Raw genomic sequence first — 19407 nt, forward strand, 5'->3', positions numbered from 1 at the left:
GAACCTTGTAGATTTAGACAGAGATTGCTTTGATTTTTATAATCAAACTTTATTTGAAATGTGCTAAGAAAATTATTTGTTTAATAAGCTGCTTTTTTTTTTTTTTCCCCCCCAGAAAAAATGTCAGAAGTTACAAAACAGCTTCTTGAAAGTTATGATTTTGAAGATGTAAGAAGCAGGTAATTTTGTTTTGTTTTGAAAAAAGCTTCAGACATGCATTTTGTTTGCTTGCACACAAGTGATACTGCCTTGTATTTTAGGCTCTCTGAGGAGCATTTGGAACACTTAAATGAGGATGGAGAACTGTGGTTTGCTTACGAGGGCTTAAAAAAAGCTACAAGGTTAGTTCAGTTCTTTAGTGTTTTCATAATTCCAAGCTGTGATCTAGGAAAGAAATGGAAAAATCAGTGAGTAGCTAATTTGACAGTGTAGTACTGACCATCTGTTTAAAAATGAAAACACCACATGATAGGAGTGGCTGAGCACCTTAAAACCACTTTAACAACCTTAGAAGTCAGTGACATAAGTGTGTATGTGTCAGTCAGGGAAATGTGTTTCCTCTGTGATATCCTGCATAACTTTCAAGCCCCTTAACACACAGGTGATGAAATGGAATGTCTCTGTGTTAACCACAGTACTTTGTTTCCACTTTCTGTTAAACTTGACCCACTGCCTTGAGGTTGTATTTGTCATGGTTCATTCTGGCTCAAACCAGGACAGTACTACATCTGCCTTGTTCGTTCTCCCTGTTTTTAACAGAGTATTGGAAAGTCATTTCCAGTCTCAGAAAGAAATATATGAAAAGGAGATTGAAGGTTTGAACTTCAAAGTCGAACATCTTAGCCAAGATATTAATCATCTGCAAAAACTATTTCGAGAGGAAAATGACATAAATGATGGTATTCGACTTGAAGTCAGCAGGCTGACCTCAGAAAACCTGGTAAGATCAAGAAGCAGTAAAGCAAAGTATGTTATTGTTACTTAGTCATAAAAGCCAAATGTGTTTGTGACACAAAGCCATCAAAATCTTGTGGTCATGTCCTTGAAATCTCAAGGTTGACAAGTTCTATGATTTGATAGTGAAAAAAAACAGATTCCTGTGGGATGATGGGTGCAGATGGTGCTGAGGCTCTGCCCACCAGAGGGCTGCTAAGCATGTCAGGTTGCTGACAAACTGCAGGCGAGGCTTGAGAGGCTTATTATTAGTACTGTGTAAAACCCATCCAGCAGAAGGAAGTGCTGATTTTCTGGAAGATATGGTATATACCATATTATTTTTCTGCTGAGTGAAATATAGCTAAAGAAATATTTTCAAAACAATATTACTAAAATTGAAAATAAATGGAAAAGCTACTTGTAATGTTATTTTTTAAAAAGTAACATATTAAGGTTTTTTCAGATGCTAATTGAGCTAGGGAAATTAAAACCACAGTGTGATTTAATTGAAGCTATAGCAGAATTGTTTTATTGCTCCAGTCCAAACATTTATTTAGGTCACTATTTCATTTTTAAGAGTAGTCAGCAGCAGATGCCTCCAGAAAAGTGAAGTCAGGCAAGCAGGTAGCAGTGCTCCCTCACAGTGTCTCTCCAGGCTTTGACTGTTTGCAGATGAAGGTCTTGCAGTGTCATAGGAACTACTGCAGGCATTTGAAAAGAAGAAAGGTGCTGAAATACACAAATCTCCTGTTTCTCTAAAAGGTGATCCCAGATCTTAAACAGCAAGTTTCTGAACTTGAAAATCAAAAATTAGAGCTGGAAAACCGTCTTCAAGAACAGACTGTAAAATTAAAAGGTAAAGTACCAGTATGGTCCCTAGTCCTACCATTGTTTAAGATTAACATGATGAAATCTCTATCTTTGACTTTTTAAAAGCTGAAGCAATATTATGTGATAACTTCATTACCTTATCTCTTACCTTCTTGCTAGTAACATATAAGAAACACAATTAAAAAAAGTTGTTTTTTTTATGTCTCTGTTAGACACATAAGACATAAAACAGAGACATAAGAATAAAATATATGCAAGTATGTGTATTTTTAAAACCTTTTTTAGGTCATTCAGTGATTTGAATGTCTGCAAGTATATTCAGTGGGGTTCTGCTAAGGGCACGTTTAATGGAGTATGCCCTTTGGAAGCAGTCATGAAAAGGAAGGATGTTTCAGAACCTAAGGAATACTCTGAGCTGGAGTTCAGAGGGTGTTGAAAAATTCAGAGTAGGAGACAGAGGGAGAAGTTCCTGCTAAATGTGCTTGCTTAAAGTTCTTCTCAATTTAGGGCAGCATACTTTGCTGAGGTTTCTGAGTCTCTCTAACTGTAGTGTCTTCTGAGGCAATTGATTTAAAATTTGCAAGTAATTTTACTGCCAAATGCAAGAAGTTAGTAGTGTCAGAATTCTCCATCCCGTATAATCTTGTGTGGTGTGCAGTGATCAGATGCTTCTATCTGGCATGTCATTCAATTTTGTTAGGTGAAACAACATTAGGAGTGGAAGAAGAGATTTACTGAATACTAACTAATACAGAGCAGTAATCTGTGATCCTGTTGTTTTTTCTTCTGTTTTGGGTTTTGTTGCTAATTGTTGCTGCAAAAATGGAAGAGATGTCAAATCGGCTGCATTACGAGCTGGAAGGGGATAGAACACACAGACTGTAAGTGGTTTGTTTGGTTTTTTTAAGCTAAGAAATGTAGTTGCCATAAGCTGAGGCAACGAAGTTACTTGAAGTCTTTGAAAAGTACTGCAAGCAGTGGAAGATTTGCAGTTAATAAGTAATGGACAAGTATAATACTATGTTTTAACAAAAGAATAAGAGACAAGGCTTCCTATCTCTCTCTCCTTAATAGAAATGAGTCACAGAATGAAACAGACACAGAAGAAAAAGGGACACTGAGAGTCACAAACCACGAGATTGAGAGGCTGAGCAATGGTTTGATGGAAGATGAAATCCAGGATGAAGTAAAAAGCAAGATAAAGGAAGAAACTACTCGACTTACTGTGGAAAACATGGTAAGGAAATGTAATTTCTGTAATGTATATGTAAAATTGTCATTAAGAAATTGTACCTGAAATGCGGGGTAAAAAGGAGGAAGTAATGGTTTCATGGCATGGGCAGGATGTGTTCTCAGTTCATTGGGAGAGAAAGAATATATGAAGGTTTTATGTGTCTTCCACCAAACGTAAGTAAAAGCGCATCACAGTGGCAATGAAGTGCAGCAGGAGGAGACATTTTTAAATTGTGGTTGCTCTGAACTCACTGACTTTGATTATTACAGGATCTTGAAGAAAAACTAGACATGAAAGACAGAATAATAAAAAAATTGGAGGATCAGATAAAAACTCTTACCAAGACTATTGAAAAAAGTAAGATATTGTTACCTTTTTCTTTTCTTTTTTTCTTTTCTTTTTTTTTTCCCCTTTAAATACAGATTGGGATGTTCAGTGTGTGTTTGAAAGAAAGTATATTTTGCAAAAAGGAAAAGGTAGGGTTGGGGTGGGGTTAAAAAATGTAAAGCGTCCAAAAAAGGTCCCAGGGAACCATCAACAGAAACCATATAAAAAAGCCCTTTCCTGTGTAGTTTTTTCCAGCTAAATAATGGGCACGTATGAACTTAGGCTATACGATAAAAGATTAAGCCAGGGGCATCAAGTCCTGTCAACAAAAGTTAATTCATTCCCTCACACAACTGTCTCTGAGCCAACAGAATGTTAATTTTGCATCAGATGGGAGCACTTCCCGTTGCCTTCCAATGGCAGGTGGTCCCTGATTTGAAATTAGTTTGTGCAAAGCTCTTAGATAGCAAGTCATTCTTCTTCTTCTTCTAGAGTGCTCTTCAAAACATTGCAGAGGTGACTACTGTAGAGCTGTATTGCTGCTGGTTTTTTGTCTTATTAGTGCAAATAATTCCACTGGTTCCAGTGCAACTAGTCACGTGAATGATATGTTATTTAACTCATGATGCTTGGAACCATAAGCTAAGAATATTACCGTGACTAGAGCCAATACTCTGTTAATTACAGAGAAAACTACTTATCTCCAGTAGTTTGTTCTCATGGGAACACTAGCTTAGCCATTTACCTGCAGGTAACAGTGCTTTTGTGTTTGACAGCTGATGCTCACGTGCCAGCTCTGTCCAAAGAGTACATTGGAATGATGGAGTACAAAAAGGAGGATGAAGAAAGGATCGTTCAAAATCTGATCCTCGGTATTTTAGTAACACTTCAAATCTTATCAGTAGTCAGTGATACTCAGTGTAGAACATCACAGCAAAACCTGCAAGGCGCCGTGTTTCTCTTACCCTCAGTTGCCTTTTTTCCCCTCTCTTACCCCCAGCACAGCTCAGGGGCTCCGTGCTGCTCTTTTTCTGCTGCCATCTATTTCATACACAGAAGTGCTTTCTCTTTGTAAAAATAATTTGTCTGACTCTACACAACAGTGACTCTATTATCTTTCTTCTTACATGTTCACTTGTAAAGCTATAAATCCCAAAAGCACTCTGGGGACTTGAATTTACTTTCTTCCTGTCATCTATTAAGTCTATAAGTCATTGGGCTTATATCCATGTGTGACGGATCACTCTCCTGTCTGTGCTTTCCAAATCATTCCCTTCACTGAAGGGAACTTTAATGTTTCTCTTGTAGAAGAATTTTGTCCTTCCTTCTGAGTTACTTCACAGTATCAACCTTACTGACAAACCAGCTTTTTGCGTTACCTTATAATTAATACTTAAGTCAACAATTTTTCCATGTATATTAGTTCCCTTATAAACTACTGCTTGGAAGCAACTTGTTCCTTTTCTCCTCACCTACTTCAGCCCTGTGAATGTTTATATTTTTGTGAGTAAATGTATGTCGTTAAGCAGTGCTAGAGTTTGCTGGGACCTCCAGTGGGTAGTTAATTGCAAATTGCTTTTGGTGCTGTCCTGTCCTGTCTGGTGTAGCCAATGCTGGACCTTAGCATTGACTGCAATACCCTCCTGTTACTCTGGAAAACCTAACAGTATTGTTCATATAAGAGGATTAATTACAGAATTTTCAGAAACAAGCAATCAGTAAATCAATTATCAAGTAAATGCTCACTGAAGAGATAAATGCCATAGTGCTCATCTTTTTCCAAATGGTATTGAATCATTTAATTTTCATATAATAAACCTGATGACTCTCCTTTATACAGATTTAAAGCCACGTGGAGTTGTAGTCAATATGATACCTGGCCTTCCAGCTCACATCCTATTCATGTGTCTGAGGTATGCAGATTATCTGAATGATGCTGACATGCTGAAATCTTTCATGAATGTAACCATTGATGGGATCAAACAGGTTATTAAGGTAGGAATTGTGTTTGTCTGTACTGTACTTCTTGATTTTTCATGTAAGATTTACAAGATGCATGCATAGTACCTGGGGAGTGCTCACACTTTCATTTGCTAGTCTTCCTATAATAGAATAATAATAATTCATTACACTCTTTTTGAAGTTTGTAGTGGCATCCCTGTGAAGCCTCCAGGTGAGGGTCTACTGTGCTGAACAAAGAATGCACAGGATGCATTCACATATTTTTATTTTTTTTTTAAATCTGACGAGCTTGTTGACAAAAGAATTTAAAGTATTTTACACTTTACAATGAGTGGCTAATTAGGTGCAGTGCACCTGTGTTTTCAGCACTGGTAAAAGTTGGATGGACAAAAATGAAGGTCAGTACAGTTGGCAGCAGGCAGGTATTGGAATCTGAGGAGGTTTTTACACTGCTGTTCTACTAGTGTAATGGGTTTTTTGACACAACATTTGGTACTGCAGCATTAGTATGCAAATGATTGAAGTTATATTGCCAGCTAGTTAACCAGATCAAGTTATAAACAAGAATTATCAGCCTGTTGTCTCAACTACATGACAAATTCAGCTATGTGAATGCTTTAGTGTGGATTCATAATGCAATAAAACAGCAGGCATACTAGCACGGGCAGGAGTGGGCTATGGTTTATAGAGTATGCCTATTCTTGTTGGCCAAAAAATTTATACCACACTTTACCTATTAGAAAAGCTTGTGCTTACTTAGATAACAAAAACAAAGCATCCTGAGGTACAGTTGGAATTGTTTGTGTAGTTCAGTTTTGTTTCTGCACACAGGCTTTGTTCACACTTTTCTGCAGGAAGGCCCCCAGTTCACCACAGCACTGCACACAGACATGGGTGAATCTGTTTGGCTCAGACTGATTTAGCCAGTCTGTCATCTAAGAGAACTTAAACAGTGTTAACCAGATAAATGAGGGATCTTTTCTCTATGTATACTAGCCTAAAAACACAGCATGATTTGTTCAGCTAGCATGTTATAGGTGCCATGGGCTCCTGCTATAAGTGGGCTCTATTTTACCAGTTCTGTAATGGTCTTTAGTTATTAAATTAACTTTATGAGACAATACCATTATAAGGTTGTGCTTCTGATCATTTTCAGGATCATTCAGAAGACTTTGAGATGTTGTCCTTCTGGCTTTCCAATACATACTATTTTCTTAACTGTTTGAAGCAGTACAGTGGAGAAGAGGTAGGAATGATTCCGCAAATAATTCCATTATTTCACTTGTGGCAGACTTTGATTGGAATTAGAAACAGTGACAACAGCTAATTTTTCACCAGCTGACCACTGCTCCTTCCAGCTACTTAGATATTTGTGTTGCTCTGCAGTGGTGTGTGTCTTACACAAATAATAAGACAGTACAGAACTAGCAGATCAAGTGAAATCAAAGTAACATTGAAGTGTTAGAGTAGGTTAAAGTCATGATGTGGAAACTGATACTTAGTTTGAACTCTTCCATAGGAGTTTAATATAAGCTGGACTTCAGATTTCCAGATACATATATAAAAGTTTTGCTATTTTATAATTTAACCATTCAAACACCTGCTGCTACCAATATGAGATTATAGAAGAAAACCTCAGGAAAGGAGCAAAACAATAAAACACCCATTTTTTTCCTTGTTTCACTTGCTTGTTTAAGATAAGTCTTATCCTGAATTACAAAGTTATTTTAAATTATTTTAAATTGCAAACTCTTACTGTTACAACTATACTTGCAACAATACTCCCTCTTGTGGTCATATTGATAACATCTTAGAGCAGTGGAGAATTGAAAGCATTTAAACTTAGTAAGTTTTTTATCATTTAGTTGCAGCAGTAGGGAAAAGCCTGAATCCAGATTTTAGAGGTTTAGTCTCTATTTGTAATGAACAGACAACACTTCACACAAGTTAGGATTTCTTGTAGACTGTTGAATTCAGAACTTTCTTGATGAAAAGTCCAAAAATGAGATTCCTCTGCAGCAATAAAATGTAAAATTGTATTATTATTTTTTTTTAACCTTCATAGTTTAAACATGACATTTTGTTATTTTCTGGAGAGAATGGGGATGAGAAGTTTGCTTTCCGTGTAAGTGGTCTAGGAATTGCTCCAAAGTTTATTGAAATCTGTGCATGTCTTTCCTTTGGCTTTAGCAGGCTTTAGGAACAGATTAAACATCAATATAAACTGGAAAATTAAGTACAGGAAGCCCAGAACTGGCAGCATCCAGGGAAGTGAGCTGTAGTCTTAACTCTGTTCAGCCAAACGTGGCATGAGTGACTCTAATATATACATTAGATTTGCAACCATTTGTAATTACAATGTTATGTGATTTCTAACAATTATATTTACAACTTACTTGTAGGAATTTATGAAGTGTAACACTCCACGCCAGAATAAGAACTGTTTGAAGCATTTTGATCTCTCAGAATACAGACAAATTCTTAGTGATTTGGCCATTCGTATCTATCACCAGTTCATTAATGTGATGGAGAACAGCATTCAGCCCATGATTGGTAAGACCTTCTCCTGAGGATTTATGCAGACGTGTACCTCTATATGTGTTTCTGCACATATAAATTCCACTGAATGATATATGCACATGGGGTTTGGAAAGATGTTTTCCTCACAGCATTTCCTGCAGTGGGATAATGCTTTGAAAGCAATCAACGTGCTACAGAAGGAACAGACTTTGCAATATTTGTGTGCTCTAGAAGTTGTTGTCAGTATTTTATTTTTCCTGTATAATTTGATTTTTAAAATATCATAGAATGTTTTGAGTTGGAAGGGACCTTAAGGATCATCTACTTCCAACCCCTGCCATGGGCAGGGACACCCCCCACTAGACCAGGTTGCTGCAAGCCCCATCCAACCTGCTCTCAAACACTTCCAGGGATGGGGCAGCCACAGCTTCTCTGGGCAACCTGTGCCAGTGTCCTTAAAGTAGGTTTTGTTCAGTAGTTAAGTTAGCATAACTGAAAGGAGCCTTAGGAGTGTTGGTCTTATCAGTTATTTTCTGTTGTCTTTCAGTACCAGGCATGCTGGAATATGAAAGTCTTCAGGGAATTTCTGGCTTGAAACCTACAGGGTTCCGTAAACGTTCTTCTAGTATAGACGACACGGACACCTACACAATGACCTCCATCCTGCAACAGCTCAGCTATTTTTACAGTACTATGTGCCAGAATGGCTTGGACTCTGAGCTTCTAAAGCAGGCAGTGAAGCAGCTTTTCTTTCTGATTGGTGCCATCACCCTCAACAGTCTCTTCCTCCGCAAGGACATGTGCTCTTGTAGAAAAGGAATGCAGATAAGGTAAAGCCAGTAAAGTTTCAACAGGCAGTTGCTTGAGAATTTTTAACACTTTCATGTTGTGTCCTTTATTGCTAAGTCACTGGATATTCTAGAACCATTCTGCTGGAAGCAACCACTTGTTTTTTACTCATTTTGAAAAAATAGTTTTCTTTGCCTTTTGAGCTGAGCTTTCTCAACATAACAGGTTACAAATTGTACTTTCCATGGCAACACTAATGGACAAAAAGAGAAAATTACACTGTGGAATTTAAAGTTAGACATGTTTAGGATTCTTCCCATGCTACTTAACTCATGATGTGCTGAATAGTATTTTTAACCCTTTCATACTGTAGTAAACAGGTGCAGCATCCTCTGGCTGGCAGATAGACAAAACCTGACTTGCATTTTTATGCTCTGTGACAAGAAAGGCACAGAGACAGAACCTTTGAGAGTTTAGATCTGACATCATCTGTCTTGTTATGAGCATCAGGTGAACATGCTCCTAACTGTTCTGCAGAAGATACAGTTAATTTGTTCTCCATTATACAGTCTGCAGGCTAAGAGGAAAGAAAATCAGTAAAATCTTGATCCATCTGGGAATATTACTAGAAGAAAGCTGCTTTAACCTTTAGGGCATCAGTTATAAGCTCAGCCCTGCTTTGTAGTGTGCAAAGATTGTTCTCATTTCCTGTATAAGCTCAGTTGTAAATTAATATTTTAAAGATATATAGTGCTACAGTGTAATAGGCAATGTCAGCTTATATTAGTAATTTTCTGTGAACAACAACAAAAACTAATAACTTGCTTTCTGTTATCCAAGCTTTAAGAAATAAAAAATAAATAAATAAAAAGTATTGAAATATACAGGGGATTAAACTTACAGAGCAATAAGCTGTTGTTTGATTTTTATGACCTATGGGTATGGGTTTTAACTTAAATTGTATGTATGAACACTGCATTAGAGGAGCATTCCTTCTTTAGAAATCTTTAATGGAACTTGCTTGTTAGGGGCAACCTGAAATTTCTGTTGTCTGTTCATGGTCTAACCCAGATGTAATATCAGCTACTTGGAAGAATGGCTTAAGGACAAGAATCTTCAAAGCAGCAATGCCAAAGAAACTTTGGAGCCTCTATCTCAAGCAGCCTGGCTCCTTCAGGTCAAAAAGATCACGGATGATGATGCCAAGGAAATATGTGAACACTGCACGTCTCTTTCTACTGTGCAGGTAATGAACCATCTGTTTTCTTCTGGCAGCACCAACTGCAGAATCTCAGCTATCTAAAATAATTTGTTGCAAAGAGATACTGGCCTTTCATTTGGTAAAAACAGCATTCCTCAGCATTCCACATCACCTCTTGCTAAACTGATTTTTTTTTTTAACCCCTTATTCCTGTTTGTTAGCATTTTAACTGCTGCTGTGGTAAATACTTGCCTGCTTTGTTCTCTCCTATGTTTCTATTCTATAATGTACTTGCTTTGCTTTGTCATAGGCTTTTTTGGTTATTTCCCTTAACTGATTCAGATTTTCTACATCTTGATCCTGCTGACACCTCTGGAAAGGAGTCGTAGCAATCATCAAATATGTAACAGCTCATTAGGTGACCAGTGAAAATTCTCTCTTTATTATAAAATCCTTTACTGAAACTTCTATTAAATATCAATAAAGATGTTATATTAATGTGGTTTTCTTTTTGTGACATACTAAAATAGTCTTTTGTCATTGGGACAGATAGTTAAGATCCTCAACTCATACACTCCAATTGATGATTTTGAGAAACGAGTGACTCCGTCGTTTGTTCGTAAAGTCCAGGTAAGGGCTACAACCATCATTTCTCATGTTCAAGTTACAGGATACTTCATACACACAGTTTTTGATGCTATAGAGTTATGCTTGACCTTTACATCATATTATTATTAAGTTGCTCAGCTCCTAGACTTTTGGAAGGGGTCAAAACAAGTCTCCTTAACATCATGTGAAAGCAAGATTTGCAATGGGAAGCAAACAATGTAGGGTTTTTGCTTTAATTCTTAATACTTTTTTTTTTTTAATCCTTTCTGTTATAATTTCAGGCTATGCTAAGCAATCGTGAGGATGCTCCACAGCTGATGCTGGATACCAAATATCTCTTTCAAGTGACGTTTCCTTTCACCCCCTCTCCACATGCCTTGGAAATGATACAAGTCCCCAGCAGCTTCAAACTTGGCTTTCTCACAAGGGTTTAATAAAACCAACACATTGGTATTTCCCCAGAGACTATATAGAGACAGGCAGGTGTTCATGGTTCATTTCTCCAGCTGGTGGATACTGTGGCAGCTTGCAGTGAATTAAACTGTTATTTTTTTTTTTCTTGAATCAATACTTAAAAGTAGGAATAAATTCAGCTTGTGATTTCATTGTATCTTGTCTTCCTCTTATCCCTTCATTGCAGTCCTACAAGGATGACTTTATATCATCAGCTGGACACAAAGCTAACCATACAGTTTTTTGCCCAAACCTGACAAGTAAAACATTTCTCTGACAAGTTTGTATTGGTGCCTTGTCAGCAGCAGTCCGAGGGAAAGACTGCCATGGGACGAATATTATTTCTTTACAATTTTTCTTGCCTTCACTTCCTGTAGCAAGAGGTATTTTTCCAAGGTAATTCTATTCATTGCCTTGACATGCTGGACCTGTTTTACAGCAGTTTTCACCCTTCTATTCTTCTTATACATTTACTCCTTTCATAAAAGAAGTGTTTTATCGCAGTTCCTCCAGAAGACTGCAGTAGGAGGGAAGGTCCTTCCACAATTGTTTTAAAAAAAATCAATATAAAGAGCTCCATTGAAGCTGGGGAACCAAGATCAGTCTAAGGGCATTGCTGTTACAGGCCCACATTGTCATGTAGTAGGCATGCAGGCTGGGCTCAGGGAAGGCTTGCATTGCAGGTCAGGCACACCCGGCAGCTCTTCAGCCAGGGAAGGACTCAGGTGCTCTTCTTGAAGGCAGATTTCCATTTTGTTCTCCACAGTGACAAGTCTGGATTTTCACATCAGTAATTATAGTGGAGAAGTCAGATATAAAATTCATGTCATGATCCAGTTTTGAGTTACAAGCTTGTTTCTCTAAAAGCCAGGAGTCATCTCATTTGTGTCCATCTCCAGTGCAGTCTGTTTCAGAATATATGCTGAATATGCGCACTCGTGCACATCTCCTTTCTCCCTCTCTCTTTTGCTAGTCTCCCTCTTCAAGTCCAGACATTGAGTAGGAGTGAATGCAGCTGCTGTGGTTTGCTCTTACTGATAAACCAAGCTTAATACCTTACATTTCATCTTCACTTCATTTCAACTGCAGGATTCTTAGAAGCAGAGTGCCCCTCTTTTTGCTTTGTTCAGCCTTCTCCCCCTGGTCAGAATGCAAGAAACAGTAGCTTCATTCGGTATTGGACCCTGTCAGACCAAACAGCAGGAGAAACAGCATTCATCTCACCACAATGAGGACTGTACTTTGGAATTCCTCAATAAACAGTGCTAGCTTTCTAGCTAGTCTATTAGACATAGTTATTGAGTATGAAAGCGTTGACATATTTAAGGTATTCTGATTAACTTAGTTAATTTCAATACTACAGGAAGGAAAAATTTCTTTGATTTTTTTTTTATTGCACAGTGTTAGTACTGCTTGTTTAATTTCACAGAAAAATCTGTATTGTTGTCAGTGTTCTTGGTGTTTACTGTGTACAGTGAAATATTCATGGTGATATCGACAGAGATACATTCAAAATATATGTAGGAATAATGTGTTTAATAACAATAAAAGCTGTACAAAATATCACAGTTATGTTAGATAGACTGGTATTTTAATTGTTAAATAAAGTAGCTTTTAAATAAATTTGTAGTGCTTTAGTGGTGTAACAGTTTTCAGTATGGGCTTGTTTGGAAGAAGTTACCTGGAACTACATGAACATGAGTTCATACTCTCAGTCTTGTATTGCACCAGAAATATTTATTTAATGGGCCAGTCTATCTTCCTGTCAGAATGATTTGCTGTCCTTTGCTCCTTGTTAAATTCTGTAAATAGTTTAATGCAAGCCAGTTTTGTTGCTGTAATTTGTATATAGCCTTTTTTACAGATGCTGGAGCTGTTTGTCTGTTACCTGGGATGGCAGGAATGAAATCACAGCCCACTCTTAGGTCTACCTCACACAGAAGTGTCAGAGGGCACGTTTGCCTTTACAAAAATTGCTGGTCAAAGAAAATTGTTCTGACAATGTGATGCTAGGTTACTTTGAGAGGTTTGCATGAAGTATGCTAGTGCAGACAACAAAATATATATATTTAAAAAAAAAAAAGTTGAAAATTATCAGTGTCTGCTGTATGCTCTCAGAAAGATATCCTGACATTAATGCCTTCAGCCAGTGAGTAGATACAGAATTCTGTTTGTTATCTGTAATTCTTCTAGATACAAGGAGCAGTTTTAGTGAAGGCAGAGAGATGAAAGAGGCATTACTGAGGTTAACTTGCCTCAAATGGTAGTAAAGGAGGAAGTTACTTCATTCAAATGGAAAATGTCAAACAAAAGGTGGTCGCTTTTAGCCCTGTGTTCACATAATATTCTAATAAAAAAGATTAGGACAGTTTACTTCTTCTCAAGCCTCTGCTGGGCTGAAGCCTCTTTTTTTTTTTTTCCTCATTTTGTCTCAGATCCTCTTGACTATTAAGTGCAAATATCTGATGGCATGTTTTCAGTGACTACAGCAGGGTATCAATAGTAGATAAGACCTTCAGCAATACTTAAATTTTTCTGATACATTTTCTTGAATTTCCACAAACTTTTTAAAAAGAGTGCAAAAAAGCTGCGGTTTTTAATCTTAGTGGTTTAAAATTGATTGCCTTAAAACAGGTAAATAGTGAAAGAATATCCAAGGAAGAACCAGCACAGACATTAATCAATTTGTTTGACTTTTAAATTTCATTAACAATGAGATAGACTCAACACTGATAGTGTTGTTTGTCAGAATGTCAACTTCAGAGTTGGAAGAATCAGTTGTCAGTCACCTCCCTGGTATGTTTAAACTTTAAACATTTGGAAACCATTGTAAAATTGCTGCTATATGGAACAGGCAGGTAATAGCTGGTCTGCCAAACAGTTTATGTTCTTCATTCTATATCCTGAAAGAGGGCAGTTAAAATAAAGCCTTTAAACTCTAATTGTCAATACATAACTGACCCGAGGTGATACAGCCAGAGAGGCTAAGCTTTAAATACCCTTTAAGTAGACTTAATAGGAAGGTTGCTCTTCTACGTTAGCAGTTGGACACGGTTTATTTAGTCATCTTGAGAATCTCCAGGTTCTTGCTGTTTGAAAAGGTGGGTAATTTGGGATATCTATCAAAAAAATTTATTGTACAGAATTTCTCTGTAAGTAGCCTATTTCTTAGTGTTTCACCATGCTACCATATGAAGTTTCTACTGTAATTTTAAAAAAACAGAGTAAATTTAAAATTTCAGGCTACTGTGCAAGAAGTTGTAATCTTTTTAGACCTTTCTGGTTTAACTAGTTTAGAGCTTTATAAAATAGTATACAAATCAGTCATTATCAGAAGCAATCTCAGGTGCAGTACTGCTTTGTCATTAATCTGAAGTTTTGTTGGCTTCTCTTGTAGCAAAATTTTGTAATATGTCATAATCTCATCTGAAGTAAAATACTAATAGCAGGAGTGATTCACCCTGTGTATTACTCCAGAAAATTCTCACACTTTATCAAATATTAATTCTGCCCAGGGTATGTATTCCAAGACTAACAGAGTCTTGTCTGAAGTCTCTAGATCTAGTAATGATACTTGGTTGAAATAAGATGTCTTTTTTTCTCTTTAATACCTTCATTTTACACTTAGTCTGAAGTGGAGTTTTCCTCCCAAAGTCTTGTTGGCTTAGTGCCTTGAGGCTTCCCACCATGTATATAAAGCTGTCATCATGTCACCTCAGTTGCTCCCAGTGGGAACCACTAATTCTAAGAACTTTGGAATAACAGGTTATTCCATTGTAGATGTCTAATATTAATAATCCAGTAGAACTGAGCCCAGGTGCTGTAGTCACCATAGAGCTATGGGCAATACTAGTACAAAGAAGCTCCATGAAAGGATGTCAGCTTTCCTTTCAGGACAGATTGCTTCCCACATCTTTTGGGATGAAAGTTACACTCTACTGGAGACAACAGCAGAACTTGTATTGACTTGAGTGTGGGCAGGATTTATATATGGAGTTTATAATCTCAATTTTCAAGTAGTCCATAAGCAGCATAATGGAGGCAGGAGTATAGAATAAAGTTTGGTTTGGTTTGGATTTGTGTAATGTCTAGCCAAACAAATTCTAAGATCTGCATAGCTCATTGAACTTCATCTGCTCCATTTAAATCTCTCTTGCAACAGCTTCTTCTAATTATTAACCATAAACTCATTATTTATGTACATGTCTAAATAATGTTAAAAGCTTTCCTTTTAGAAGTGGTGAAAAGTCCCATTTTTCCTCTGAAAAATGTACAATGACACTACAGTATTACTCTTGTTTGATTTTCTGACTCCCAAGTAGTTTTTAATTCTCTATTGATGGTAATGCTTTGATCCTAGAGATGCCTGGCTTGAGAACAAAAGTGGGTTCATAATAACCCAGCTTTCAGTGTGTTTGAAGCATCAATTTCTGCTCAAGCAGCATTTTGTTCATAATATTTTTGTAGCTGCTGAATGAATCCTACGTCATCTTTGCAGCTTTAAAATAATGTATAATATTGACTATGTAATAATGTAGTGGGAAAACAAGAAGTGTTGATGAGAACACATTTCTCACAAATCCAGCTTTCGCTGTACATTTCTGGTTACTGTCTGCTGTTAGCAGTTAAGTAAAAACTAGGGGTAATTTAGGTATGTAGTATATTCATTCATGTGCACATTATAATGAGGTGTGATCAGTGCACACTACCAATACAGTATATATTTTGCTTTGTATTTTTCTTGATAAAAGTATAATCTGCAGAGCATGTGACTGTCTTGCATGTTGTGACAGTTCATCAAGCTAGAAAGATTAGCCACAGAGAGAGATTATCCAGCCTACAGATGTCTATATAGAATCTAAGCTGCATTAGCTAGCAGAGCAGTAGTGGGAAGCTTTGCACTGAACTAGAATGCACTCTCTCCTTCTTCTCTGTCTCTTACAGCTCTCTCAACCACAAAGATGGACCAGACCTTTTTAGCAGATGTATTTGGTCCGTGTGACAAGTGCTCCCAAGAGAAGCCCCTTAGGCCTGTTTACATCAAAGCAGAACAACTCAGCTACTGCTCACTATGTGTGGAAGTGGTATGTTATTGATTTTATCAGCCAGCATGTGGAAATATTGCAAAAAACGGGTTGGATGTGTTAATGGTCTGTTATGTTGCATTTTTCTGGACAGCAAATAAGCACTGCTAGGCCTGCAGACTGCCAAGCACACACCTCTGCAGACACCTGCTGTTCCCACGAGCCTGCAACAGAGGTGGCCCCAGGGTTCAAGGATCCTTTTTATGATACTTGATTGGAAAGCAGCCGTGAGCTTTTTCCATACGGGTACTGCATCCCTCAGCTGTGCAAATGTTATGTGCCTGTCTGAACTCTGTGGCATAGGTGTGCAAGTCTGCTTGGCCTATGGTCTGGAGTGTGCCCCATTAGCTGTAGCAGGACTTAACAAAAAAAGGTGAAACCACTGCAATAAACTCCTTCACTAGTGACTAGGGAACATGTCGATCATCCAGTCTGCCTCAGTAAAAACGAGGCACAAGTGCTGTCACAATGCCCGTGGGGCCCACATTTCATACTGAGACCGTATTATCTCATGCTTTGTGCAGAACTTGGGTGAGACCTGGGAGCAGCTACAATGAGAGCAAGGTGGGAAAAGGTTGCACAGCAGTGGAACGTCTTCTGTCACCATGTGTGGGCATCACAAGAGAAGCTGATAATGGGGGAGATTTGCAAACCTTCTAGCCTGACCAGCAGGTGCTACCAGGATACCGGCGTGATGTTGGAGGCTTTCTGATCTCCAGCAATTACTGGGGTGATGATATCCCACTCTCCTGGTAGGGAGCACTGCTCTTGAGAGGTCACAGTGGGGTTTTTTAGATGGAATACACAGCTAAGGTCATGAACCTTTGTGGCTACTGAAGAGCTGGTTTTCAAAATTGTAAACGTAACAAATTTGTTGTCCTGATTATACTCCAACTTGGACGTGTTTTGTTTTATCTTACTGAACCACTGTGTATTATCAGTTGGAAATGACATCCTGTACTGTTTCCTCCCCAGAACTGGTCTCTACCATGATTGAGTAAGGTCCAATACTTTGTTGCTTTTGAGTGTCAGATGAAATGATCTATGCAAGAATGCTACAAGGTTTAACAAGCTGTGTTTACAGAAAACATTGTATTACAGGCAGTTGAGAGCCCTGATTTGGTGGTTCTAGGTGGTGCAGTGTATACAGTTTGCTGGCTGACGCAACACACATTGTTTAGGAGGAAATTTAGATGTAATGACTGCAAGAGAAAAAACAGTCCCTTCCTGGTTTGTTTGCTCCTCCTGGCTTTGAAATTGCTGCTTTGTTCAGGTCCTTCTTGGCCAACAGCCTGTAAATAGCTATTTATCCAGTACATTTTTGCATTGCTTGATAAATGCATGCTGGAATTGCAGGAAGCTGGCTGTTTGTTATTTATAGTTCCTGCAACTTTCTCCTTATAATGCATTGTGGAAATTAGACTCCCACCAGCTAACTGAAACAGCTGCTAGGTGGAAGCAGACTGAGCCTTCAGGAAATTGTGTCAGAACCTGACAGCCTCTTAGGCTTCCTATTAGCACTGCAGGAGGATTTTGGGCTTTCTGGTAGATTGGCTTTAGCTTGCTGCTTCATGTTTATTTTGTAAAAGATTTAAAAACAAATATTCAGAACTAAAATGCATATGGGTAGAGAAATCGTATCCTTTACTTTTCTGAATTGATTTTTCAGAGCTGTGGGTGTGCTCTGGCTTGTGTCAAAATGCACAATATATCCTTGCCACACTTGTGCACGTGTTTGTGGATACATGTGCTAATGTGATGTATAGTTGGCTGATGCTTTTGCAACTTCCTGATTTGCACATGCAGCTCCTAATTTCAGTACAGCAGGTGCACACATGCATTTTCCTCAGCCAGTCTTTGTAATTTCCCTAAAATGAACGTATGCTGAGGAATAAAAGAATTAAAAAGTGCTGATTCCCAGCATTGAGATCATCCTCCTTCAATCATTTGCCTTTTAGTTTGGAGATGGGTGTGAATCAGTAGAAACTCAGTCAGTACTGGTTTGGTCTCCCCACAGAAGTATTAGTAAATTATCTTACAAATTGCAAAGAGATCAGCTGGTGAATTAGTGAGAATGAAAACTTATTTTTAAAACCTAACTTTTGAAATGGGCAATAGTTTATGACACACTGTTAGACCCTCCACTTGCCCCAGTGTCCTCATTAACAGAACAGTACCAAGTTTCTTCTGTGCATCCTCATGACTAAAATCTGGTGTATTTGCCATGTGTGGAAGGTAGGTTTAAGATTGCAGGAATGACTGTCTTTGCCACAATTCTTGGTGGTTAATGTTTCTGTAGCAGAATTCTCCATAGAATAATGCCCTATAGAAAGCTGACAGCTTTCAGAGTGGTTACTTCAAAATAGCCAAAAAATGCAGGAAGCCAAGGGTCAGCTTGCCTTGCTCCATCAGGAAGTCAGAGAAAATACTGTCTTATAAAAAGCTGTCCCTGTTGTGGGCAGGTTAGAAGCTCACTGCTGCTGAGGACACACAGCAGCCAGCCTGGAAGTGGTCAGCTTTCCAGGGAATGCTGGTAGTCAGTATGAAGCCCCAGCAACAAATACTTACGTGCCAGTTGTTACTGCACAACTAATAGATCACAGCATTACAAAGTGCAGTTCAGTCACTTGTTGCTGCTTTCCCATATATTCCGCACACTGTACCTCCTGTGCAGGATGTTTTCACAGCTTTTTGTCCTGTGCTGATGTGTTTTGAAACTCATCTGAAAACAGAGACCAGATTAAGAAGACCTATGCTTCACCCACCACTGCTGAGATCTGCCATTTCAGATTAAACATGTTTTTTGCATGGTTAGCTAACAACTGTACGGGTAGTTAATCAGCTTGGTCAGAGGAGCTAAATACTTCTCTTTTTTTTCAAAATTATTCAAACTGATGAGACATATTAGGTCACACATTTCTGTAACTCTGTTTGGTAGAGGTTTCTCTTTAACCTCACAGCTCTGCTTACCCCTGTTATCCTGGGACCAGTATGGTTCCCAAAGACTCTTACCTTCTGTGTTGTTCTTTGTAGACTTTTTAATTGCATTCCCCAAGGCAGTGAGACTGTTCACATCAGTAAGGCAAGAAAGCCTGGGTGTTTCACTGTCAGAACTGTGCCAGCTACCTGACATACAGGTGTTAGCTAAGCTAAATTCCTTAGAGCTGTTGCTTTCCTATCAAGGCAAAGGAATGTCCTGTGGTTTTTGTTGGATTTAACTTCTGGACCCCTTCACAGTGGGAAATAGAGCATTTGTCACAGACATTGTTAAAAAATTAAGTTTCTTCTTCAGAATCTTCCCCTGCATCTCTCCAGGACACAGCTGCATTATTGAGTGTAATGGAAGTAGGTTTAATATTTCAGACACAGAGCTAACGCACTAGAAGCTTCTTCTCCCTTTCGTGCTACAAGAAGCTTTTTTCTTGTTCTTTTGGTATCACTTTAAGATCGCTGAATTGTTA

At 38.1% G+C, this 19407-nt stretch overlaps 1 protein-coding gene across 1 annotated transcript in view; it reads left to right on the plus strand.

Moving 5' to 3' along the window:
- The window catches only part of MYO5C (myosin VC), a 33484-nt gene extending 22465 nt beyond the window's left edge, over positions 1–11019 (plus strand). The window contains exons 27-41 of the mRNA XM_051628185.1: positions 116–179; positions 261–341; positions 760–940; positions 1699–1792; positions 2597–2648; positions 2842–3004; positions 3271–3358; positions 4105–4200; positions 5169–5323; positions 6447–6536; positions 7693–7843; positions 8358–8640; positions 9671–9845; positions 10350–10430; positions 10691–11019. Coding sequence (XP_051484145.1) covers positions 116–179; positions 261–341; positions 760–940; positions 1699–1792; positions 2597–2648; positions 2842–3004; positions 3271–3358; positions 4105–4200; positions 5169–5323; positions 6447–6536; positions 7693–7843; positions 8358–8640; positions 9671–9845; positions 10350–10430; positions 10691–10843 — 1907 coding nt within the window. The 3' untranslated portion in view covers positions 10844–11019. The remainder of the gene's footprint in view (positions 1–115; positions 180–260; positions 342–759; positions 941–1698; positions 1793–2596; positions 2649–2841; positions 3005–3270; positions 3359–4104; positions 4201–5168; positions 5324–6446; positions 6537–7692; positions 7844–8357; positions 8641–9670; positions 9846–10349; positions 10431–10690) is intronic.
- The last annotated feature ends 8388 nt before the right edge of the window (positions 11020–19407 follow it).

This window comes from Apus apus, chromosome 10, assembly GCF_020740795.1.
Source record: "Apus apus isolate bApuApu2 chromosome 10, bApuApu2.pri.cur, whole genome shotgun sequence".
In the NCBI taxonomy this organism is placed as follows: domain Eukaryota; kingdom Metazoa; phylum Chordata; class Aves; order Apodiformes; family Apodidae; genus Apus; species Apus apus.